The 26,766-nt window shown below is 32.5% G+C and overlaps 2 protein-coding genes and 2 long non-coding RNA genes across 4 annotated transcripts; 2 read left to right on the top strand and 2 right to left on the bottom strand.

The window, feature by feature from the left end:
• Positions 1 to 1,001: 1,001 nt before the first annotated feature.
• On the bottom strand, positions 1,002 to 8,470 carry LOC143044540 (uncharacterized). Its single transcript, XM_076216598.1, has 8 exons — positions 8,345 to 8,470; positions 6,948 to 7,716; positions 5,094 to 5,171; positions 4,325 to 4,619; positions 3,865 to 3,966; positions 2,898 to 2,993; positions 2,272 to 2,359; positions 1,002 to 1,235 (listed from the first exon to the last, which is right to left on the bottom strand). The coding sequence occupies exons 2-8, from the start codon at positions 7,598 to 7,600 to the stop codon at positions 1,150 to 1,152; spliced, it is 1,398 nt and encodes a 465-aa protein (XP_076072713.1). The 5' UTR covers positions 7,601 to 7,716; positions 8,345 to 8,470; the 3' UTR covers positions 1,002 to 1,149.
• Positions 8,471 to 8,571: 101 nt separating this feature from the next.
• Positions 8,572 to 11,506, bottom strand: LOC143044539 (uncharacterized). The gene is made up of 3 exons (XR_012968705.1): positions 11,406 to 11,506; positions 10,192 to 10,275; positions 8,572 to 8,872 (listed from the first exon to the last, which is right to left on the bottom strand). It is a non-coding gene; the product is annotated as an uncharacterized LOC143044539 (long non-coding RNA).
• Positions 11,507 to 12,490: 984 nt separating this feature from the next.
• On the top strand, positions 12,491 to 17,651 carry LOC143044538 (uncharacterized). Its single transcript, XR_012968704.1, has 3 exons — positions 12,491 to 12,673; positions 15,172 to 16,054; positions 17,321 to 17,651. It is a non-coding gene; the product is annotated as an uncharacterized LOC143044538 (long non-coding RNA).
• Positions 17,652 to 17,673: 22 nt separating this feature from the next.
• Positions 17,674 to 24,974, top strand: LOC143044537 (uncharacterized). Its single transcript, XM_076216597.1, has 8 exons — positions 17,674 to 17,909; positions 18,442 to 18,563; positions 18,948 to 19,039; positions 19,490 to 19,530; positions 20,154 to 20,315; positions 21,553 to 21,669; positions 23,659 to 24,315; positions 24,888 to 24,974. The coding sequence occupies exons 1-8, from the start codon at positions 17,748 to 17,750 to the stop codon at positions 24,957 to 24,959; spliced, it is 1,425 nt and encodes a 474-aa protein (XP_076072712.1). The 5' UTR covers positions 17,674 to 17,747; the 3' UTR covers positions 24,960 to 24,974.
• Positions 24,975 to 26,766: the final 1,792 nt, after the last annotated feature.

Below are 26,766 nucleotides of genomic sequence, written 5' to 3'. Positions count from 1 at the left end.
GGTCTATGGACCAACTAAACGAATGATATCAAATAAATTATTATCAATCTTATTTTTTCTGGTTCTTAGACCAAGAACAAAATTGACTGTAAAATATAATGCGTATATCGCTTTTTGGTTCTTAGACCAAGAACAAAATTGACTGTAAAATATAATGCGTATATCGCTTTTTGGTTCTTAGACCAAGAACAAAATTGAATGTAAAATATAATGCGTAAATTGCTTTTTGGTTCTTAGACCAAGAACAACGTGAAAACGTTACTCTAATCACACTTATTCATAGATTAGAAAGGTACATACAGTACATGTATATCATAATCAACCGGTAACATTTTCGTTTTCAAATATTCAATAAGAAGATGTGGTATGATTGCGAATGAGAAAACTCTCCGCAAGGGACCAAATGACATAAAAAAGCTATAGGTTTACTGTGACGTATGGCCTTCAAAAAAGAGCAAAATCCATACCGAATCTTCAACAATAAAAGGCCCTGAAATGATGCATATTTCTGGTAAACAAAAACGTGTACCATACCAGTCGAAGTATTTATTTAAAGATGAATTTCACATAAATGTTTCTTTTTTCAGATCTATTGATTACATTGAAATTGCATATTACTTTGGAACTCTTTATTTGAAATTAGATTTATTTTTCTAACGATTTTGTGAACCGGTCGTATGTATCTGTCTTTAATATTGAAATATGCGTTGTAGATACTAATTCGCTTCATCTAAGATGGTAGAACACTTAAAGTCAATGATATTTTCATATCATTTATCAATTAAACATCGCCATCCAACTTCAAATGCAATTAATAAGCACAATGAATCAAAACGTGGCTGATTATTATTGGTATTTTCCATTGCTTTCTTTTTGTTTTTCGCAAATTTCTGGTGTAAATGATAAAGAAATCCCCATCTTTGTCACAATGACTGCTGTAAATTCCTTACGCAGAGTAAAGCTATATGATACTTTCTATGACAATAATTAACAACTACGCATTATTTACAATATCTATATTATTTCTATAGGGACAACAATAATAATTCAAAAAACACATGTTCGTCAAATATTTCTCCACTTTGGCTAGCAAGTGCATCATAGTTTTCCTCCAATGATGGTCATTCTTCTTTGTTTCAGCTAATCGATCTATTCTGTAGAATTTTTTTCCGCTCTCACATACTTTAAGGGGAGATCTTTGACAAATTTATCAACATCATACTTTACTTCATAGCCTGTAAAAAAATCATTTTTTTAAAAAAGATCTGAGTCTTAATGAATAATAAATTGTGGACTATTTTACTTGAATGTTGAAACTATAATGATACTAGTAAAGAGTAACTGACTTCGATTAATAAGATGTATTTTTGTCGGTTCAAAATAGTACCCCTGGCCATATAAATTACTGATAAATACAGGAGTATGTGTGATTATATATTATATAGCATGTAATGCTTTTATCGGTACTTTTTCAGATAGATTAAGTGTCATAAATCCTGGTTTTAGAATACATGACTACATGCCAATATCTTCTGCTCTGGTCCTTGTTAAATTAAGTATTAGATTTGTGAAGTCAAATATGCTTGACCTGACCTTAACTTTGACCTAGACTTAATGTGACTTAATGTTTGACTGAATGTTTGACCCTAACTGATCAACTGATTAACCGGTTTACTGGTGCAACTACTGTTTCTTTCATAAAAAAATCAGCATATTGAGTCTTTGGAATATTATCTTCTCGACCATTATGAAGTCCTTTTTATAAAAAAAAACTCATTCGCAGTTAGCTCATTTTAAAGAAAACATTATAAAACGTAAAAAAAGTGTGACAAGCCTAAAAAATGACGTCCAATGGGAAATAGTACAAGCATGTTCAGGACGATGCAACGCCTAAAAGTAGTACTTTTGAAAAAATTCTGTATTACCGTAAATTTAATACTTGGCGTTCTCTTTGCAAATGGATTTAAAACAAAGTTCATAAACTAAAAAAGTTTATTAAATAAATATATACCGAAACGATAGTTTAGTACAAGTGCTCCTCTGTAAAAATAAACGTCGTCTTTTTTGTTGAATTGTTTCATCAGGATAGCTACCATGAATTGAAAACTTTTACTAATATGATTATTTTTCAACTTATATGTACATGTGTTGATTGAGTACAAAACATTTCCACTTTTATTTCTTTATACGACAGAATTATCTTTGTACAGTCTGATATTATATCTGATAACATTTGCCCTCCAAATTTTGTTTTCATAAAACAGTACTTACCTTTTCCTGTCTTCATTAGTATTTTTGCAGTATACCAACACTTGTCTGGATACCAAAATGCTTCAACAGACGTACCAACTTCAAACTCCTACAACATAAATGAAAAATAAGCATCTTACAACTGCACAAAACATATGATAGAGTTTATACCACACCGTGTATTTCTTTGTGTCTAGACCCGAAAGATTGACAAGGTTTAAAGACATGGCCGACTAGTCTCCACCTGTCCAGCAGTTAAACTCGTCCTAAAAGTAGGTTAAAAATATCGTACAACATGTATTGTCGTTATCTGTAAACCTTTTAGCAAATCTTCTATGAAATTACATTGCCAGATTTATCTAAATTCGGCAATACGCATCATTGGAGTATTTTGTTTTTAAATTTTCTTATGATCCCACCTGCCAACTAATATGGCCCGCATGGCTAAAATAGACTTGGAGTAAAGCACAAGTTTTGAGATTTTTTTTTCAAAATTGCTCTGGATAGAAAAAAATATTAGAGAGGCAGAAATGTCCAGAATGTTCAAATTTGCCCACTGTCTATTTACGCCAATACTGTCCAGAATTATTCTGTAATCAGAGATTTTGTTATAGTTGTTTGTACACATTTTTTATTCTTTTATTTACCTTTGAACTCATCCTTCTTTTCTTCTTGTTTAAGTTGTCACTGTGACTGCAGTCATTTTTTAGTTTTTGTTTTGGAGTCAAATCTCTACCAGATACCTGTAAATATATACAAATATGTTGTGTATATCTTTTTAAGAGATATTATGAAAAGTTTTCTAAAGACAATGGCACGTCACAGACAGTTACAGTAATATGTAGTCATTAACAGCAAACAAACTTAATATACAAATCTATATTGAACAAGAATGTATCCAAAGTACACGGATGCCCACTCGCATTACCATTTTCCATGTTGAATGGACCGTGAAATTGGGTAAAAGATCTAGTTTGGCCTGAAAAGTTTCAAGTTGATTGGACTTTAACTTCATCAAAAACTACCTTGACCAAAAACTTTAACCTGAAACTCACACTTTTAATTTGTATGTTCAGTGGGAGTGGGACGAACGGACGGACGGACGGACGGACGGACGAACGAACGAACGAACGAACGTACAGCCGGAAGGATGCACAGACCAGAAAACATACATGTAATGCCCTTCTACTATCGTAGGTGGTGCATAAAAACTTAACGTAAACTTGATATAGACTGATATAGATAATAGTTGATGAAACAAACGTGACGATACACACGTTGGAACTAAAATTTATAATAAAATATAATAAAAAGGAAAAACTGTAAAATTATCCAATGAAAATCATTCATTTGCAAAGCAATTGCATATGAATAACAGAATCAGACCAAATTAAAAAAATAAGAAATTATGAACACAGGGGTCAACATTATTTTGTAACTTACTTCTAAAGAAGAATTGCGTACGAAACTCAACACATCTTCCCGATTTTAAGTTAATTACGTTCACTCAGACCAACAAAGTGAATATCATTTGTTGAACAAACAATTAACAAAAATTAAAGGACATTTTTTTTTAATTGTAAGGTAAATACATACGTAGGTTATAAAACTTACAACAGAGTTGTCTACTTGGCTTTTGTGTTTTTCAATATGTTGACATCTACTAGATTCTTCAAATTCCTGAACTTTCTTTTCTAAACAAGCTTTTGCTTCTTCCTGTAAAAACATCATTGTTTTCAGAGTTTGCGTATTGAGAACATTTGAATAAGGAATATTTTCTTATTATGTTTAAATACAAGTACATGACATGTAAGATGTTTCTTGTATAAATTATTTTTCTTTGTTGTCTCTGGTATTTATTCTAAGCTGGTAAATATGTTTGATTAATTATGTAATGCAAGATCAAGATCATCAGACTGCATGGTCAATTGAACAACTCTTTATGCATCATTAATGTGATCTGATAACTATCGTAAGTCTGTTGCAGAATATTATTCCATATATCATCAACAAAATAATAAGCGTTTTGTCAAAAGGGCTATTACAGCCCTAAAAAACAGAGTACTCAACTTACCAATTTATTGTACATTTCTTCCAGGGTTTGGTATTTTGTTTTTTCAACTTGTAGCAGATTACTAGATTTTTCATTTTTATCAATCTGATTATCCAAGATAACTTTGAGTTCATTCTCTGATCTCCTCAGTTGCTGTAATTTAGTTTCAAGTGCACTGCATTTTTTCCTTTCTTGATTCAACAATGTCTCGAAGTCCTCTGTTTTCTTTTGTTCTTCTGTCAACTTTGATTTTAATGTTGATGAAGTAGTTGCCAATTTTTCTCTTTCGGCAGTCAGTTGTTTTATTTTACACTCACTAGATAAATATAATGAAATGCTCAATAATTTAATGGGTTAATTCAAATAAGCAAAGGCACATTTTAAATACTTGTAATGGAGGAGGAGTGAACTATTCTCTTATTACTACAGTTAAACCAGCTTTCAACAGAATATTGAGAGTCTGCAGGTATATAATATTGAAAAGTTTCATCAACAAATTAAAACCTTAAAATTTAAAAAAATATCTCTTAACAGTTATTAACAAAAGGACAGTTTTGAAATAATATCGTAAACTAAAATAAATCAAAATGGCAGTTTTGTGCCGCCAGTAGGAATTTATAATTTAGATGCACGTTCGGAAATGCACCAAATGATGTTCAAACATTAAAGTACGCAATCATATAAATCAATGATATTTGGAAATCCCGTGAAATGATAAAACTGAACAAAATATTGTCATAAATGGATGCATGAAACTTATTCTGTATGTTCGTTTAAAATGCTAACATACTTTTCATTGATCTTTCTGTCAACATCTGACGGATCTGCTTTCGTTTTCCCAATCGTTTTCTTTCGATCTGAACTTACACTACAAAATAAATCCAGTGATATTATCTAAGTCGGTAACTTCATTACTGATATACATGTACGTACAGTGTCAGCTCTTTTCTGTAATATTTCAATATACCGGGTTTTTTTTAAAATGAAAGGTGGGCTTATTACCATAAATATCGATTAGATCTTTGAAATTGCACTTTAGCCCAATTATACATTAAAAACAAAAAAAACATAAGTTTACAAAATTACAAGGCTGCAGTCTACATCAACCACCAAATACCCGACCTATCGAAAAGGTTGACGAGATGACTTTGCGATTGACATTTCATCAATACATTTTTTGGGGGGATTTCGATTAAACGAAAGATCTTTGGTAGTCTTTGTATAACTTATTCACAAGATGTATAGAATGGAAAATTAAGAGCTTGATAAAGTGCATGGAGACCGCCTATATTTTTAAGGCTATGTGTTGTCTCTAGATAATTTTAGTTTATTTGTGTCGTTTGGTTGCTGTCTCTCATTAACATTGCCTGTACATTTTTTTATACGCCCGTCAAAATTTTGACGGGACGTATTATGGTATACAAATGTCCGGTGTCCGTCCGTCCGTCCGTCCGTCTGTCCGGCGTAAACATGTCGCACCGTAACTTGAGAACGACTTATCCAAATCTCATGAAACTTAAAATAGTTGTTTCTTATGATGGTCAAATGATCTGTATACTTTTTGGTGAAAATAAGATTTAAACTTTTTGAGTTACGGCACTTTGTAACTAAAACAGGGGTGTGTTTTTTTTTTCACATGTCGCACCGTATCTCAAAAACGTTTCTTGATTATTGCTTAAAACTTTACACACTTCTTAGTTATATTAATCTTAATATCTGTATACTTTTTGGTGATGATTCAAAATTTCATTTTTGAGTTATTGAGTATTTTGTAAAAAAGGGGGAGGGGTTTATTACATGTCGTGCTGTATCTCAAAAACGATTTATGATTATTGCTTAAAACTTTACACTCTTCTTTGTTATATTAATCTAAAGATCTGTATACTTTTTGGTGATGACTCAAAATTTTATTTTTGAGTTATTGAATATTTTGTAAAAAAGGGGAGGTTTTTTTTTTTACATGTCGCACCGTATCTCAAAAACAATTTATGATTATTGCTTGAAACTGTACACACTTCTTTGTTATACTAATTTAAAGATCTGTATACTTTTTGGTTTGATTCAAAATTTTATTTTAGTGATATTTGTAAAAAAAAAAACAGGGTGGGGGGGGGGGGGGGGGGGGTCGGTTTCACATGTCCCGCCGTGTCTCAAAAACAATAAATGGTTATTGCTTTAAACTTCCTCATAAACTATTTATGATTATTGCATAAAACTTCCACACAAGACGTCGGGCGTATCATGCGCTCATGGCGCAGCTGTTTATTTATTCTTGTCTTGGTGTTTATTAGGTTTTTTTTTGTGTTTTGTTTTCGTGAACAATTTTATAGGTGATAAATTTTTAAAAATTGGTGTGTACATTCCTTTTTTCATAACTCATTTTTAATATCATAATATTACAAATGAGATTCCTCAAGGTTAATGAAATGCTCCAATTATTCCTTAAACTGTGAATTAAATTACGAAAACCACGGTTCTTTTTTTTTAATAATATTCCCGATATAACGTAAATGTATGCTGAATGCCTTTTTTATGAAGCATATTTTACAAACCAAGTTACAAATATAAAATCAACATTTAAGAAAATCATGTAGTGCAGTGAATTTTTTTTCCAGTACACACGACATGATTTGCATTTATTTACCTTTCTACTTCTCTCTTAAATACTCTCCAGTCTTTTGTCTGTAAAGTTTCTTTCAAAATATGTATTTGGTTATCACTAGAAAGCATTGAAAAATCTCTCAACTGTGTAATCTTTAAGGATCCTCTTGGAGTATTTCTAATTTCATTCATTTCGAAAGCGGAACAGAATTCTAAAAATTTTCTCCATACGGAATCCTTTGATTTTGCAATTTTTAAAACAATCTTGTACTTGTTATGAAATTCTTCCGCCTTTCTGTCCATCCCTAGAATGGTACATATAATATCTTTCCATTGCTTTACTTCACTACTTTGCATGCAGCTAATATCTGTATCTCCTACTATTTTTGTTGCTTCTTTTCGAAACATCTTTACTAAATCAACAAAACTTGTCGGTTTTCCTAATGTATTAGATGCATTGTGTTCATACCCTAATTGTAGCGCCAACTCGTCTGGTAATTTGTTGTATAACCGACATGTTACCATGCTAATAGGCTTCGTTTGGCTTGCGAATAAACATTGTAGCGCATGTCTTGTATGATTACCACCTAAAGTTTCAACTGCTACTTTGCCAGGTTCTTGAAGAAACTTTGACAAATTACCTTTATCAGTAGTAACATCGCTGACAATGTTGCCAATGAGAATTGTATGACACATTTGCTGATTTTCATAAAATTGTTTTAGACAGTGAGCATGTTTCGTGTCCAGATTTCGAAAACAGCGATCATCGGCAGGTATAACTAAGTTCTGAATATGTACCTTTAATGCGTCTCCTAAAAGAAAACAAATGCTATCACTTTAGAATGGAAAATCAACAATTCAAATAACCCGAATAATCCAGTCGTTATATTACGATCACTTTGATCACTTCAGGAGGACAATGACCGTAAGGGGGCGCTGTAATTTTTCGAGTTCAAAATATATAAAAAAAAAATATGTTGTTCACTTAATGAGCAAGTGTTTGAACATTTGATGTAAAAGTAATATTTCTGAAGTTGATATGGTTATAGTTTCCAGTACCCGTATATGCAATAAAAAAAATAACATCCTCGGAGAACTTGCCTCTGGAAGTGATCCTTGTAATCGTGTGTTCGATCCCCAAGTTTGTTCAAAACTAAGACTTGCACATTATTTTTCTAAAATGGTCATTAAACACAAACAGCAACTAGAGATAAAACATGTTTGGCGATGTCAAAATAACAGACAAGTATAAAAAAGAAGATGTGGTATGATAACCAATGAGACAACCCTCCACAAGAGACCGAATGACACAAATTAACAAATATAATAGGTCACCATACGGCCTTCAACATATAGTCAGTATAAAAGTTAATATTAAAAGTTTCTATACTTCATACCATGAGTAGCGCCTATTAAGAGAATGAAGATGGTATATCATACCTATTAAATAATCGTCCAAAATTGACTGCTCCACTGTAACTGGTGTGCTATCGGAAGCGTCTTCTGTATTTATGTGCGATTCAGTGCAAGAACCCACGCTACGTCCTAGAATATCTTCAACTGTCAATGCATCTGTTACAAAAGAAAAATATACATAAAATTTTCGCATCGTAATTATGGTTTTTATTCAAATAGTAAATAATTTTCATTAACATTTTTAACTTGTTCTTGGTCTCTTCCAGTTTTATTGTAAAAGCATATATATTAAGTGCAATAGATTTTATATTACTTGCATACATATCTTATTTACTATTGATTTTTGTTTGCCGAATTCACATGACTAGTATTACGAAGCAGCAGATCAATTGTTTGCAAGAAGGAGGATTAAAAAAATACCTTCAGAACTGTCCATTGGTGACAATAATTTCTTTTGGACTGGTGATTTTTGCGTCGAGGATTTTCTTTGCACATTATCCAATGTGTTTACGTTGTCGTCAGTGCTGGTTAAATCCTCCCCTCCTGGTACATCTATTCACAGAAAAAAGGCATTATCTTGAATTAGATGTTTCGTATTTGTCACAACAAAAGAATGGAACTTTGCAAACACAATTATTATAATGTTAATTTTAATGTATGTTTTGTAAAAAAAAAATCTTCAACAGATACCAAATTTCTTGTATCATTTTTGTCCGGATACTCGAACAAAATCAGAACGTCCGCGTCATGTTTTATGCTTTAGAACTAAGTTCAACGAATAAAATTGACCACATGACTCATATTATGATTCAGTGAATAGTAAAAAAAAAACAAACTCTTAATTATAACAGAAACAAAAACAATCTCTGTTGCAAGAAGTCGGTGTGGCAGGAAAACTGGAAATTCTGGTACGATAAGGCCTGTTTTTGGCCCCCCTATTTTCTCATTTTTCAAATTCTGTTTTAGAAAGCTACGTCTTATGTTAGAATATTCCCTGAGGTTTGAATGTTTGTTTGGATGAACTTCAAAACCACTAATACTAGCAACTGGGTAAGGTGAGTGGGTAAACTTCCTTTTATAATTCAAATATTGTAATTATCATTCACTTAAAATTGCAGGTCTTCCGTACAACGAATTTTTAGTTTTTAGGTGCCTGCGCCAACGTGGCACAGGATTTTTTTTAATTCCAATGTCATGTCATAACAGTTTTTGCTGTCTAAATCGCCATTATTTTCTCCGGCGCGTGTTAGATTTTTTATAGAAACAATGCCAAAGAATCATTTGGCGTTTTTGATACCTTTTTAACCCAGTAATCTCAACCATTTTCTAAAATTAATGGTTTTGAAGCTCATCCAAACAAACGTCAACGTGATAACAAGCTTTCCAAAACAGTTTTTGAAAAATAAGAAAATAGGGGGAGGGGCCAAAAAACGGGCCTTATCGTACAAATGTACCTCGTCTTTTTAATGATTGCACTTTTGTCCGTATAGCCGGCCTGTCCATTATTGTTGAAGATTGTACGGATACAGCCCCCCCCCTTTTTTGAACATTGTACATGTATTATGGGGGTTTGTGCAGAAAAGCGAAGATGCAATTTAAAAAAAAATATTCGTAAATGTAATACGGCGATAATAGAACCTCTAGAATCGTTACTTGTCATCTCACATACGCATACTAGTATACTATAACTTCTTTTATTTATAAAATATGAATTAATATTATAGGGTTATTGCAAAAATATGAATTAATATTATTGGTTATGGTAAGAGTTTTTCAATCCGAATTTTATCATATTTATGGATTACTTTAGTAACTTGATTTCACGAAAGCGTGTGTAAATATCAAATATGTATTAAAAGAATCACATCTACCTGAAATATTCATATTAACTTGGTTCTCCGGCTGATCAATGTTATCTGTTGAAGATGTCTGTAGCTGATAATTGTCTACGTTTGCTGTAAAAAATTATATAGTTAAAACTTGTTTGCTACAGTTATATTCTTCAGTAAAAAAAACGACAAGTCCAATTGGACAAATAAACACAGAAAAGCACTCACACGCACCCCACTAGTACATTGTTGTAGGCAAAGACAGCCAATAACCCACCCCCTTTTACCTTTTTTTCTTTTCCCCCTCCTATCACGAAATAAAACACATACAAAGACTTGACAAATATACGAATAAAAGCTCATTGATATTATCATGCCAAGACATTGCCTCCGTTGAAATTTTACAAACATCCCATAGAGCAAATAACACGGATGATTAATATTGACCATTTGGTATATAAGCGTCACGTACATGCAGTTCATAAATTAATTTGTTGAATACAATCAAATATTTAACTACAAGTACCAGCGGGTGCCGTAGGAGGTCCAGCGGAGTTTGGAGCGAGGATTACTAGTCATGGAAATACGGTATTATCAATGTTTGTTCATGGTAGTCATTTTTTTTAAAACAATATCAGCCTCTTGACATCGCCAAAAATTCAATGTTTAAAATATATACGACAGCAACTAAGGCCTTAGTTTGATTAAGGATGTTCGCTTCTCTTTTTGACAATAACTAGCTTTTTGATCAACTGGTATAAATTGATAGTATATTAATAACTGAACCTAGGCTAAAAAGCAGGAAAAAATAATAGGTCCGCGACTTTGTTTTTAAGATATAATCAATTGAAAATTTTGCGGGAAATGATTCTCTCTTAGAATGCTCACACATTTAAAATTGGTACCTTTTTTCTTTCAAACACTATGAAAAAATAACAAGAATTGTATAAGATTTTCATGAATGACTAGTTTAACTATATGTAATAAAAATATGAATAAAAAAGTAAGGGTTGGTAATGTATTTTTTTTTATTGGTACTACATGGATAAAACTAGAGGATTCCGAATATCGGACAAAATGTCAAAATCAAGAGTAGCAGTTGGCAATCCTCGGAGTCACCGCTACTCTCCTTCTATCTTTAGATGGAGGTACGGAATCGGCCGAGTTGTGACGAATGCAAGAGAAGCAAATACTCATACACATACTATGTACTCATGATACAAGAACAACACACACATTTTAAATACATTTCTCACCTTTCAAGGAGTTCCATATTTTCATAAAACCTGAACGAGTCTTGACAGCTGGCCCAAAACCAAGACCTTCGCATAAGTTTTTCAAACTATACATTTTTGCTTTTCCAGATTCATATGAAACCTTAAATTATAAGAAAACATCATGTTTTTGTGAACGTTGACAAACATTGAACATGAAGCCAACAGTCGTATTTCTGTATTGACGAAAACTAATATACATGTATTGATTGATAATGTGTTAAGTCTAAAATAAAAACAAATGTGAATTGTATGACCGTTCCACAATAAAATGAACAGTTGTTACTTCACAAGAGTAAATGTAATAAAGAATATGCAGCTTATTGATGGATTAACATTAATAAAAGTAAACTTCATTCTGAAAACGAGAGTTGAGATATTTATGTAGAGAGATGTACAAGATCAATCAATGATTTTGTTTAAAACACTGACATGATGTCAAGGAATTCAAAATCTAAATGTACTTGCCCTAACATTTGAAGATGTAATTCAGCAATGTTCAATACAGAAGAAGAAAACAGTTTTACTATTTCAGTTTATATTTTTAGAGTTTCCTATGTTTACAACTCCAAAACAATGTGTTAAGAAACAATAGTATACATGTAGTACACTAATTGTGTTAGTGACGTCCTTAATATAAGTTAAATGCAACTTTTAATAGAAAGTTATCTACTCTATACTTAAAAGTATCTCTTTACTTTTATGTATTATTTTGATTTGAATATTTTTATTTGCTTTCAATACAAGTTTGTTGAGCTTGTAGTTTTTTTTCCGATGGCTTTTCTTATCCACAATTGACCAAATAAAATTGTAAATTACTAAAATGTTTATATAGTCACCTTGATAATTCCAAATTCTCTTGTTGTTCCAACATTGTCGATGTCCTCAAAATATCTACCATTTTCCTCTACACAAAGTCTTCCGTTTTCAATCATGATTTTCCATCTCTCTGAACCCGACATTATTGCGTAATATGACCGTTTGATCTCGATTTAGAAAAAAAAAAATAGTGGACTGCTACAATGTCACACCACTGGTTATATTTAATCGCATTGCGAAGCCACGCCTGCTAGACACGTGCGCATTTTTTACATGTATATTTTTAAACCATGTGTTTCTTACTTTCCAATTAGAACATAATGGACTGCTGTATTTTTTTATCGGCTCTGTGTTTAAGCGTGTTGTTATCTGTTCAAACTTTGAATGGTATCAAGACGAATATAAGAGAGAACTGCAACCCAGTTTCAGAGGTAAGTCAATTTGAAATATTCATATCTTTAAAAAAATTTTAAAAAAAATGATTAATTCAAAAATATAGAGGTTCACATATATTATAATTAAAATGTTTTAAATATTCATGATCAAAGACTTCAAGATACATTTGGGTAGTTATTGGCGGTTTTTTTTTAAAAACCGAATGTATACTCTACAGAAAAAAGAGGGATGTAAGGCGTTCGCTTATATATACTTGGTTCGGTCACATTCTAAAATTGCCTGTCCCTATTCGTGAACCTGTAATTCAGTGGTAACGTTGTCGTTTGTTGCTGTTTTACATATTATTTTGTTCGATCCTTATTTTGTACATACATTACGCCGTTAGTGTTCTCGTTTGAACTTATTAACATTTGTCTTGTTGAAGGCCGTATGGTGACATATAGTGGTTAATGTCTGTGTAATTTGGTCTCTTGCGGAGAAATGCCTTTTTTGTAATTATACCGCATCTTCTTTTATTATGATTTATTGTTGTGATTATATCTTTCACTCCTTTTTAATGAATTTAACATATTCAATGCAGACAGATCATACAGTATATATCACTTTTCTTTGGGTATGCTTTAATATTTAGATAAGGGAAAATTAGTGGACCTTATTAACCTAATAAATCAAATAAAGGTTAATCTGGTATTCTTGAGGATAAACATCGATTTGCTAGTTACACGTGGGTAGCAAGACTAAAATGTTTCCTTTGTTTTTTTATATATACAAAAAAAATTTCATGGGAACTGTACATGTTTGTACCTTCCTATCCTATTTTCGACGTTCCATATACAATTTCCTACGGCCTGTGACGGTGAAATTTCCTAGCACTGTATATTTTTAAATACGCTGAGCTTGTTTTCAGTCACAGGACTGATATCAAATGATAAATTTCAAAAGTATGGGGTCAGGAGCGGACATCTAATAAAAAACCACTTAGACAAGTTTATCAAGTTACGAATTTTCACAAAACAGACTTTAATATAATCCTGTTAATAGTAACGTATTAATCCTCCTAAATGTTATAATTGGAGAGCTAATCGCATTACATGTAAGTGTTTTCTTGCTTTGAGGATGTGATCGCGGGTGAGATTTTTCGTTATAGATCGGAATACTTAGTATACATACATTACTTTTACGGCAATTTTCACCACGGGGCGCAGATTCTGTAACATTTTATCTGGACATTGCATAACTTAAAAGCTACGATCCACACATTCAGTGGGATTACGTCTTAAGCAGTGGTGATTGTTTCTTTGCTATTTGTTTTAGCTATACTGTAACAACTGTTTAATAAGCCTATATAATATTGTATGAATAAAGCAAGACGACAACTCTAAATAAATAAAAAAAAAAAAAATAGGTAATTTATTCAGACCTACAGTTACTTTTTTTTTTCTATATTCCAGCACATGCGATAAGATTTTTTTTAATGCGCTCGTATTGCTTACCCCCATTTCCGTATTTTCCATGTAGTGTTTTAAATTAGTTGGTAGTTGTTTGTTTTTTAATTTCTTTTTTGCTATGGTATACAGTCGGTACTTATTTCCAACTTATGACCTATCGTCATCTGAATAATGGATATTATTATATAAAGTGATTTCACTCTCCGTATGTACATGTGTAAATAGTATTTTATTTCATATTGTTTAGTGTATTATATCTAAGCATGTTATAGTCTCTGATAATGGCTCTCAATTTATTTAGTGTTAGTTCAAGTAACAATGTATTTATTTACATGTACTTGTTGAGGGATGAGACTTAAATAAGACATTCAATTGAATTGTGTATGTTAAATTAAGAAGAAAACGTCACAATTAACTTTTCAACCAATCATTTGCCGAGAACAGATTTTTCAATAGTGAGGAGAATTTTTTTTTTCTCACACCGGTCAGGAAATGTGAAAATAGCACCAAAATTAGAGAACGACCATTAAACTTCAAAGGGGAGGGGATTATGATTTGTTTTCCTAAAAAATATATGCTGATCCCAAATTTGATTGATTTTTTTTGTGTGAGGCCGTTGACAACAAAAATTAATTTAAATCCATCTGATTTCCCTCATAGCTTATATTCATTATTGAATTTTGAAGAAGATAAATTTTGATTGATACATTGTAGCGCAGAGGACCCCCCCCCCCCCCCTTTTTTTTTTTGCCCTACACTCATTTACGTAAAGTAAAACGTAAAGAATTCAAAACTATCAATAGTAAAACAGTCATGCAATACAGTTTCAAAACGTTTACACTATATGTATGCAGTATATATATATTAATTTTATCACTTAGTCTTTTCAATATTCATACGTTACAAGGCTTCATCAGCTTTCTGATTTTAACCGTATGAATATATATACGAGTAAAAAGAGATCGTGGGTATACATGAAAACAGAAACACAACACAAACTGCCGGAGTTCAGCGAATAAAATACGGCTACAAATATCCATTGTCACTTTTAGTTTATGCTCATAATAATCGATTGTTTATTTCAGAGACGAATATTGACATTCTCCATTCAGGTGCCGCAAATTATCCTACCTGTTGATTCATTTTTGAACGATGTGACTGTTTTCGCTGATGCATCGAGCGCTACTGATGAATATACATTTGTAAATTCAAGTAATCTTGGTGGTTCTCATTTTTTAGAATCAGCGGAAAACTCAGTAGTGTGTTTAAATTATACCGAAAAACACGGGGTAAATTTAGGAGATTCATTGTCGGAGCTACATAATTTAGGGGATTCGTATAATCTTGGAGATTCTGATTTACATAATCTTGGACAGTCTGATTCATATTGTTTTGGAGACTTAAGCAACACTGCTGAATCCAGCCTGTCGTTGATTCTAGAAACAAAAACATTAGAGTCATTTGAAGAGTATGCAGTAAATTATGACACAACATTAAAATCGCCAAACAAAGCTTTAATGACCAGTACACCAAGAAAAATACCAGTGATTAGTGGGGTGGCAGACATATCAGATGATAATTATGACTTTGGACTGTTTGATTATTCCGTAAATAGAACTTTAATCGAGTTAGAACCAACGTTCGGAATTTCCAGCAGTGAACATGAAAGTTCTTGTTATATGGGTTCAGAAATTAGCACAAAACTGAGATGTAATATTTGCCCTTCGTCGCCTTATGAATTCAACGAAGATGATACGGAAACACTTCATCTAGCATCAACCGAAATACTGTCACTATCTTCTGGTTTTGAAGGAACTTCATATCTTGCTAGTTCTCGCTCAGAAAGCAGTATAAATGAAAATGTTTCAGTGTATTCAGATGCATCAATTGGTATGGCAGAAATGTATCATGATGTTAGAGCTACATTTCCCCAAGAAGAAACAAAACCTTTGCTTGAATCGCAATCACGTAAGTGTTTTTTTTTTTGTTTGTTATCATAATAGATATAGAAAGATGTGGTATGAGTGCCAATGAGACAACTCTCTATCCATAAGTTAGAAAGTAATATAGAATGACATTCAAAACAGTGTGGCTGTGGCCATTGATTGACACATTAAATTCATCCATTGACTGGGACAATTTACGTGAACGTTTGTCTGTAACGACCACTGTTCACGACGTACCTACGATAGACATTTAAACTGTGGGGTCACCAAAGGTTTCTTAACGCCTTTACTTATAAAATAATTCGAAAAATTAATCAGGAATAACCTTTATGTTTTGATTTATATAATTGGTATAAATCAAAACATCGTGTTATTTCTGATTAATTTTTCGAATTACTTTATTAAGGTGTTGAGAACCTTTGGTGAAGAACCTTTGGTGACCCAATAGTTTAAGTGTCTTTAAAAAGTACATAGTGAGCAGTGGTTGTTACATACAAACGTTCACCTAAATTGTCCCAGCCAATGGATGAATTTAATGTGTCAATCAATAGCCACAGCCACACTGTTTTGAATTTCATTCTAAAGAGAAATATGACTTGCCTTTGCTCGACAAACGATAATACACTTGTTTCAGTACATTAAATGGTTGTGAATTTCCTTAATAAAATTTGGTGTTTACTAGCATAATTAGAAACGTTTCAACTACCTTAGGCAAAGTTGGCGTTTGAAGGATTTGAAGGATTTTGGCTATTATTTTTAAGTGATTTTTTTTTATTAAATAGCTATTCAACTGTGTCGTTTTTATGCATCGAAGCTTTGTGAGTTCTTGGTGGAGGTTAATCTAGAAAAATGCATCGGACGCATTTAATTTATTGCGTATTGTTTTCGTGTTTTAAAAGAAGAGCAATGATTTGTACTATCCTATTAAAATCTGTCATGATTTGAGAATAATGTTTCAATGAGTGCTCATTATGGCTAACGTTAATTGATGGTCTTAAAGGTTCATAAGATATTTTGTGAAGGTCAATTGTTCTTTATCAGTATTCATATGTTACATATTGTTTGTTAATCTTTTCTTTAGTCAGTTGATTAAATCACATGTGGTTGAAACACTTACGGTTAATTGCATGTTCAAATACATAAGATTGATTGATTACGTTTGATGATCAAATAGCTTTAAGTAAAGCGGGAAAAATAACAAAGAGAGCTTAAAATAGATAAAAACAAATAAATAAATAAAATTAGTGTTTTAGTTTATTAACAAAACTATCATATCACATTTTTGTAGATCCAGAGAGAAGTCGTCTCCTTGCTCGTCATACAAAAGTAGCAAGTATTCAGAAGGATTTAAAGTCATGTAGGCGCTGTTGTAGTAAAGTTTGTACGAAGAAATTCTCTCTTGTGGAGGTTAAAAACATGCGATTGGAATTCTGGTCAAAGACAATAAATGGTCGCAACCAGTGGTTATTAAAAAAAAGTTCTCTGAAACTAATATGGAGTATACACCATACTTCCGTATACAGAACGGACATGTAGTTTGTCCAAAGGCATTGATGAGAATGCTTGGAATTCACAAAAATTTCTATTACTCTAATAGAAAAAAGTTCATAGGAGGAGCACGTTTTTCTGTATCAGAGAGACACTACTGTGCCAGCATAAAATCACTCCAAGCTATAAACTGGCTGGAAGAATACGCTACATATTACGTTGACAGGATGCCCGACTGTAATACACTCTTACTACCTTATCGGACACGACAGTGCATGATTTATATAAGATATAAAGAAGATATGAAGGAAAGATCAGAAGAATTTTTAATGCCATCAGCCTTCTACGGAATGTGGAAAAAATATTTACCCAATCTTAAAGTCAAAAAGGTATAAATTAAAACAAACAAGTAAGGCACAAATCTTTAATCAAGTTAAAACTTATATTAAAAAAAATAAGGTCTGAAACGTGTATGTTCCTTTGCGTGAAAAAAATGGTACCAATAATTGTTATTCCATTATATGGGGTACATTACGAAACAAAGGTGATGCTGTCAACCAGGACATATTTTGGACAGTTTAATATTAACCAATTTCACTATAATTGTATATGCAGAGGCGGATTTAGGCGGCCCCCTTTTCTTGGAAAATTTGGTTGATTATATAGGGAATCATTGAAGCATGACCAGAGCTGGCCCCCTCTTAGGCAGTCAGTCGACCCCCACTTATGAAATTTCTGGATCCGCCACTGACTTGATTATTCGCAAAACGTTAACTGTGGATTTAACTTATAAATTCAGACTTCTTACGTATATGTAGATGTGAAAGTGCAACTAAAATAGTTACAAATTAGTCATTGGTATGTAGCGCAACCATTTGCCAGTATATGCTATGTGTATTGTAATTGTATTTACACTTTCAGACCAATTCCTTTTCGAAATGCACAGTATGTACAAGTTTGGAAAGACAGATAGAGACCACGCATGATCCAGTGATGAGAGAAAAATTGCGAGCTGAACGAAGAGAACACAATAGCAGACAGATGTATGTATAAAATATGCAATTAATAAATATGACATCAAAGTCAAGTTATAATATATACTACACATAGAAGAAATAAATTTACTATAGCTACAGCCAATAATATTTATCGACCGTGTCCTGTTGTTTATGTTTGTGTGTTACATTGACAATGTCTGTATATTAATGGTAAGCTGCAGGTCACGATAAGAAGTTTTTTGTCGAGTGAGCGCAGCAAACGAATTCAAAAAGCTCCATATCGTATCTAGCAGCTGATATTTAACAATATGAATAAAATTAAAATCTGACAATCAATTTATCGGGTTGTATTTGTGGACTTTGCTTGCTACTAGAAGCAAGCTGAACAGCAAACTCATATTTTAACATGTTTAATTTCTATTTTTGCAGGTTAGAAAGAAAGTACTATTACACAAAGAAAAACGCTGCAAAGACATCCCCATCACAATATTTAAGCTTAATTATAGATGGAATGGATCAGTGTAAGTTATGATCTACGGCTAAATATTTGGACTTTTTAGAGAAAAATGAGTCGACCGTAAGATTAATGGTCGGTCATTTTTGTAAAAGTCAGTTAAAATTGCGTCAGTTTTGTATAAGTCGATATACTATTGACTCAGTTTGCCAATTTCTCATTGCCTTTGAGCATCTGATAACTTTAAAGGCATAACCAATAAGATCTGGAATGAACAGAAAAAACATTGAAGTTAAAATCTTTTCTATTTTGTTCAAACTAATGAAACGAATTCGATAAGGAATTATTTTTTCCGCTTTTTTTTTTGTATTCCAAATGGGAATTTAACTGTGATGTTATTCTATTAAATCAAATTTGGATGACTGAAATGACAATTTAAACAGTTTATCAGATTGCCTATTTTTTTCATAATTTTACCTATTTATAACATGAACTTTAAATTTTGTTTTCATTGTAGCAAAAACGAATCTTCCTCATTTTGTTGGTCGAATGGCAAAGGTAAGTTAGGTATTTTGTATTACAGAAAATTCCCTCTTCGGAAATGTACGAACATCATAGTTTTCTTCCGATTATAGAGTTTGATGTGGAACTTTGGAATTATTCAGACATTATTTTGTATCTTTTACCATGCAAACGTTTTCTTTTAAAGAGCACCAGAGGTTAAGCAACCAACAATAAATCAATCTATCCATTTAGAGCGATTTTTTATGTACAATTAATTTGTCATACTAAGCTTTTATCTCATTGCAAGTTTTTAGACGGCAGTTTGAGAGGAATTATTCGCGAATTTACGACCACGCCACAACTGTAAATTAAATGACAGATCCATACAGTCATACGCGACATTGTACCTCCATTTTTTTAAATTAGAATTTATGTACCAAGCTACAAAAATGTAGGAATATGGCAATAATTCGAATTAACTTGTTCCGTACACAGCGTTTGATTTTGTCAGTTTTTTACAGACTTCCTCTTTTTAGTATGCCTTGTAAATCATTTTTTATTATATTTCTTTAGTATAGTAAAAAAAATTAATTTAAAACGAATCTATATCTGTATATATCTTTTACTTTGGTCCTTACATATATATGTAGTTGTCTTATTGACACGTTTTATTGCAGGCTGTGAATAAAGTTGATCAACTAACGACACATGTCACCGGAGTTTTAGCTCATGGACAAAATAAATTTTTCACCTTTCTCGACTGGAACCAATATGCGCACGACTCTAACCTGACCATGAATATCCTTATGCTAATTCTTCACCAGATTTCAAAACTTATGGTAAGTAAAACACTTCACAATTTAAACGTATGATCAGGCAATACATGTGTGACCTCGGGTGGGGTGAGGGTGGTGATGAGCACTCCCTATACTATATACAAAGTGATAGAGCGTGCCACTTGAATTGGTCACATTTCCAGCTTGAAAATATATGAATATATTTGAAAACAATCGGAAATAAGGTCAAAAGAGTTCCAATTACTTGTTATATGACACGCCCTGTATTTTTTCACATCAAAAAGTCTCGCCGTAGGTAAACATGACATAAGGAATAGCTGATTCTCAGATTTGAACTCCTATGAACACATCACACAAAATCATACCAATAAAAAGTTGCATTTATCCTAGGCATTATATGAAAAGTAATACATTTTTTGAATCGAAAGTATTATGTAAAGAATGAGATAACAGAATCCAAGCGGCACACCATATCAATTAAGTATTGAATTGGTTTCGAGTTTTACTGTTATCCACATTTCTACATATCTTTTTAATTTGTTAAAAATAATTAATCTATACACCCAAAACAAATAAGTTCGTCTGATTAGCCATATAATTTGAATGACAGAGTTTTGTGCTTTTTGAATGGTTAATTGTTATATATTTAACATAACAAGAATGTGTCCAAAGTACACGAACGAACGAACGGACGGACGGACGGACGGGCTTACGGATGCACAGACCAGAAAACACTATGCCCCTCTACTATTGTAGGTGGGGCATAACAATTGCCATTTTAACTTGTTGCCTTTGAAATCGAGTTAATGTGCCCCCAAAAAGTTTTATGTAAATCCGTAATTTTTCCATAAATTGAATTCTTTTTTATTATAGATGATTATCATTAATAATCTCGCTGCATTTTCATTGACGGTCTGAATTGTCTTTTTCGTAGACACTCGTTTAATAATTTAAAAAGTAGAACATCTCTTTGTCTGAATAGGCTGATCCGAGTTGACTTTGTAGATGGTTTGAGTTGATCTATGGACAATCCCAGTTATCCTGCACCGTTTCACATCCACGAACTTATCTAACGAGCCCTTAAGGATCACACACATTCACAAACCCTTACGATTTGGTCATTTTGCGACAGTTTTGACAGTTTTAATGAATTGTTCGGGAGTCATTTACGGATTATTACGAGTGATTATAAGAAGTTTATTATAAAACGATGTGTCTATAAGGTAAAACTGTGGTAAGATACTATACTGAAGTAATTTTATGATTATTGTTCTTGTAGGGTAACAAGTTACCGCCTATTTTGTACTTGCAAGCAGATAATTGTTGGCGGGAAAATAAAAATCGATATGTATTGGGTTTTTGTGAACTCCTTGTTCACCAACGCATTTTCAATGAGGTAAGTTGCAATTTACAAATCATTGCGATTCTTGTTACTTTATTGAAAGGAACAGTTACCCGGTGGTTGTGTGGGTATATATATGAGCGTGTGCACCCTTAAAGGTGAAAATAGTTTTACGCAAAAAAAATATATATATTCCTCTTACCTCCGCTCGGCAAATTTGTTGAGGACTTCCTCTTCACTTCAAGAAATAAGTATTAGCTATTGCTAGATTTAAACGGTGTGGTTATTTCAAGATTTAAAACGGTTTGGTTTAAGGGTTAAAACTGTGGGAAGTGTTAAACATAATGTATAGGCAGATCCAACCGGGGGAGGGGGTGGGTATTGGATAATTATAAGGTCCTGTGATCCCTCAAATCCTTGAAAATATAGTACATTAAAATTCATCAGCACTGAATTCTTATGTGTTATTATTACTCGAGAAATAAATACAATGATTTGCTTTATTCGAAATTGTATGGTCTTGAGGGGCGGCAGGACATTTTTCGGGGTGTTTATAAGCTCGGGATTTCGGGATTTCGGGATTTACGCTTTGGGGACCCGGGAATTCTCTTTCCGAAGTTTGGGATGTCGGGATTTTTTTTTTTAAATTCGGGACCTCGGGATTTCATGTTTTTAAGCCCGGGATTTTGGGATCAGAACCGTCTTCCCCCTTCTTTTTCACGAGGAGGGACTATAAATGTAGGACTGGACTTGAAAAACGTAGCCTCTTGTTATACTATATTAATGGTTTGTATATATTTCTTCTCTAACATATAATCTGTGACATCTTAATAAGGATTAATTATCTTGTGTCAACAATAATTCCACAGATAAAGATGCTAACCACATGGGGTCATTCACATCAAGTAGATAAAAAGAACAGTGCACAGTATATACATATACATTGTATCTTACCAGACTATGAAAATATATGATCAATTGACACATTAGTTATTGCCTATCCATATAATTACCTCTGAAATTGCACACATGTATGTATCATTGATTATAGTTTATACATGCTAATGGTACGTCTGTCTGTAAAACATTCATTTACAAGACCCCCTTTTGGGGATTTTTTGTGTGACTTTTGGTTGATCATGTAAGTTATGATGCCTGTAATATAAGGTTTTAGCATGGAAGTAAAATACTTCTACGATTTTAGTTAGAAATGTTTTTCCCAGTGAAACTTATATTGAATAGAAGTTATATCTTAATGAATTAGGTGGAACTTTTTTCTAACCAGAGAGCTAACACACACATCTTGAAAATAGGCTAGTTGACTCACAGTTTGTATAAGTACATGTACATCTGTTTAGAAAACGTATTATAGTATACCGCTGAACGTTAGTCCGTCCGTCCGTTGTCAACATGTCGGATAATAACAATCTGCATCAAACATTATTTATATAGATCTGTCTACGTGAGTCTCTTTCTTTTTTTATGAATTTTAGATTTTACGTGTTCAATTAAGTTATAGGAATTTTATCCATTTAAAAGGGGTATTTTCCAGTGTTTTCGGATAATAACTGTCAAATGCTTTGAACATTTTTCATGATACTTTGGTGAAGTTTATTGAAGTATGCTATCGATTTTATATATTATGGCAATTACCGTTCCTAGTTGTGGGGTTTTAGTCATAAAGGGATGGGGATTAGTCAGTTTTCGGACAACAACTCAAAAAGATTTCATGAAACTTTTGAAGGCTGGTTTATATCTATCAATATAACATCCCTTGAATTTTTTTTTATATAGATTTATAACATGACATTTAGGAGTACTGGAACTTAATTCTTTAAAAATACTACGGGCGTATCACGTGCTCTTTATTCATATACATTTTGAAGTTTACTGCCTTTCAATACGATGGGTATTGTAAACTCTTAAAATACAAGCAATTTGGCATTTTACACACTTATAATGTTAGTTCTTTCTAGCATTACAGGTTAGCGTATTTAAATCACCAATTATTTTACTGTTACAAATAGCAAATTTTCTTTTCAGGTGCATTTATCATTTTTACCAGTAGGACATACACACGAAGATGTGGATGCTGCTTTTAGCCGAATAGCTGAAACTCTTCGTAGGAATGATGCTGAAACAATGCCTCGTCTGAAGGAGATGCTTCCGAACGTTAAGGATATAGAGGCTATTTATGACATTCGTTCATGGATAACATCAAGCCTTAACGACATTCGTAAGCATACTAAACCTTTGCATTATAAGTTTATCCGGGATTTAGCAACACATAATGTGAAAATGCAGTACAAAGCTTTCCAAGACAGCGAATGGAAAACTGAACATGGCATTATTCAACTAATTTCCGGGAAACCTAATTTACCAAAGGGAATACCAAAAGTTATCAATCCTCAATTCGAGAAGATAGATATAAATAAGATCAAATCTAGAATACCACAGTGGCAATGTCTATTCACTGATCAAATAGAACATACAGAGCAAAAGTGGTGGGGAGGATTTCTTGGACATCTAGAAAAAATTAGAGACAGTCTGCCATACAGAAGGACAAAAGTTCTATCAAAGGCAAAATGGATTCTCCCTTTGTTACCCAAACAGCAATTGAAAAGACAAAGACCATCCGTTGATCAAGACATTCCAGCAGAACTAAGGAGATTATTGGAAAATGAGCGAGAGGAATGTTTTGTAAGTCGGTCTAGTTCTTATCTATATAAGTTTTCACATTTCTCATTTTATATATTAATCAATTTAATCTCTAGTTTCATTGTATTGGAATAAAAAAGTAAAACAAATAGACCATCGCAATATAAATAATGCTTTAAGTCGATGTGAAAAGTTTGTCCGTATATTATGCTTTCCAGAGTTCATTTAACTAAAAGATAAGACATAGTTTATCAATATAGGACGCAAAAATACTATACGTCACGAAATAAAAACCAAAGGAACAGCGCTCTACGTTTTTCATTTGAAAGTGACAGTGAACCTTCAACATGGAGCAAAGTATAAAAAAACAGTCATATCGCTCCAACTTTAGACCGACCCACTACACATTTTAATACTTGTTTCTGTGGAAATCATTGCAATGTTTAAAAGTCGATCACGCTACTAAATGTGACCTTTTTTTTTCGCTATCGTCTTCTGTTATATGTTAAGTCAAAGATCAATTATTTAAAAATCTGCATTCGATGTTATTTTCAAAATGTAGAAACGTGATTTGTTCAAACAAACTACAATGTATATGAACTCGTACATTTCAGGTGCAAGTACAGCCAAAACAACAAAAAAAGACATCAAAAGGAAATAGAAAAGAATCAGAAGGTATTATGTAATTTGTATTTTGTTCTATCATTTGAGAAATTTTAAGTATATTGGAGGGTAAGTATGCCCAAAAAGTATCGTTTACGATCGCGACAATTGACAATAAAATTGAGAATGGAAATGGGAAATGTGTCAAAGAGACAACAACCCGACCAAATAAAAAACAACAGCAGAGGGTCACCAACAGGTCTTCAATGTAGCGAGAAATTCCCGCACCCGGAGGCGTCCTTCAGCTGGCCCCTAAACAAATATATACTAGTCCAGTGATAATGAACGCCATACTAATTTCCAAATTGTACACAAGAAAATAAAATTAAAAATATACAAGACTAACAAAGGCCAGAGGCTCCTGACTTGGGACAGGCGCAAAAATGCGGCGGGGTTAAACATGTTTGTGAGATCTCAACCCTCCCGCTATACCTCTAACCAATGTAGAAAAGTAAACGCATAACAATACGCACATTAAAATTCAGTTCAAGAGAAGTCAGAGTCTGATGTCAGAAGATGTAACCAAAGAAAATAAACAAAATGACAATAATACATAAATAACAACAGACTACTAGCAGTTAACTGACATGCCAGCTCCAGACTACAATTAAACTGACTGAAAGATTATGAAATCATCATATGAACATCAGGCACAATCCTTCCCGTTAGTGATTTAGTATCATACCATCATAACATATATGAGAAGAACATAACCCGTGTCATGCCAACAACTGTTTTTAGAATAAATGTGTTTAGTTCCGATGCAAAGACCTTATTAATGACTCAATATTAACGCCAAAATATGCAATCTTTAATGACTTGACAACAGTATCGTAATTATATCCCTTCTTAATAAGTCTATTCAAAGGTTTTGTAAGTTTCTGAGGTGAATACTGACACCTTTGTGCTTTATAAAGAATATTTCCATAAAAAATTGGATGTGAAATACCTGAACGTATTAGAAGTCTGCATGTTGAGCTATATTTACGAATGATGTCTTTATACCGATGATAAAATTTAGTAAATGTTTAGACTAGTTTGTGATATCGAAAACCCTGGTGTAATAATTTTTCAGTAATACATAAATTTCTCTCGTTAAAATCTAAAACATTGTTACATACACGAGCGAATCGTACAAGTTGAGATATATAAACACCGTAAGATGGTGACAAGGGAACGTCACCATCTAAAAACGGATAATTAACTATAGGAAATGAAAAATCATCGAATATTTCCGTGAATAGTCACGAAGGTATCGCCATTTTCAACCTCATATTGATATCTTCCTTTAAAGCTGAAGAAAAAAAGATGAATATGCATTAAGCAAATTTAGGTAAATATATCGTTTCTTCTATTTCAGATAAAACATGCCAAGCAAAGAAAAGGAAGAAGAATGTTAAAGAAATTTCCAGAAAAATTTACTCTTCATATATTTATTTTTTTAAAACTTAAAGTTATTACCAAAAACATAGATTATACTTAGCGATATATTTTCTTTTAGAATCATTGTTCATGTATCTTTTGATAGATGAATATTTGCATTTAGTGTTGATATTTTACCTCAAAATATTCCTAAGTCTTTGGGAAAGAATTGTTACATCACATATCTATCCTTCTATTTCAAACCAACTTATATATTATTCAGACAGTTGTCAGTTGTAATTACAAGTTTCGAACACATTTTAAATATTTCATTAATAAAAATTGTTTTATTCTCCAAAATATCTTAGTAGTAACTTATTGATAACATGTGAGAGACCCAAAGCGCTTAGAATGACATTGACAGTGAATCCTAGATGTGTTTTGTGTTTTTTATTATCTGGCCTTTAT

This window comes from Mytilus galloprovincialis, chromosome 9 (genome assembly GCF_965363235.1).
Source record: "Mytilus galloprovincialis chromosome 9, xbMytGall1.hap1.1, whole genome shotgun sequence".
NCBI classification, from domain to species: Eukaryota; Metazoa; Mollusca; class Bivalvia; order Mytilida; family Mytilidae; genus Mytilus; species Mytilus galloprovincialis.
This window is presented reverse-complemented; position numbering and strand designations above follow the sequence as displayed.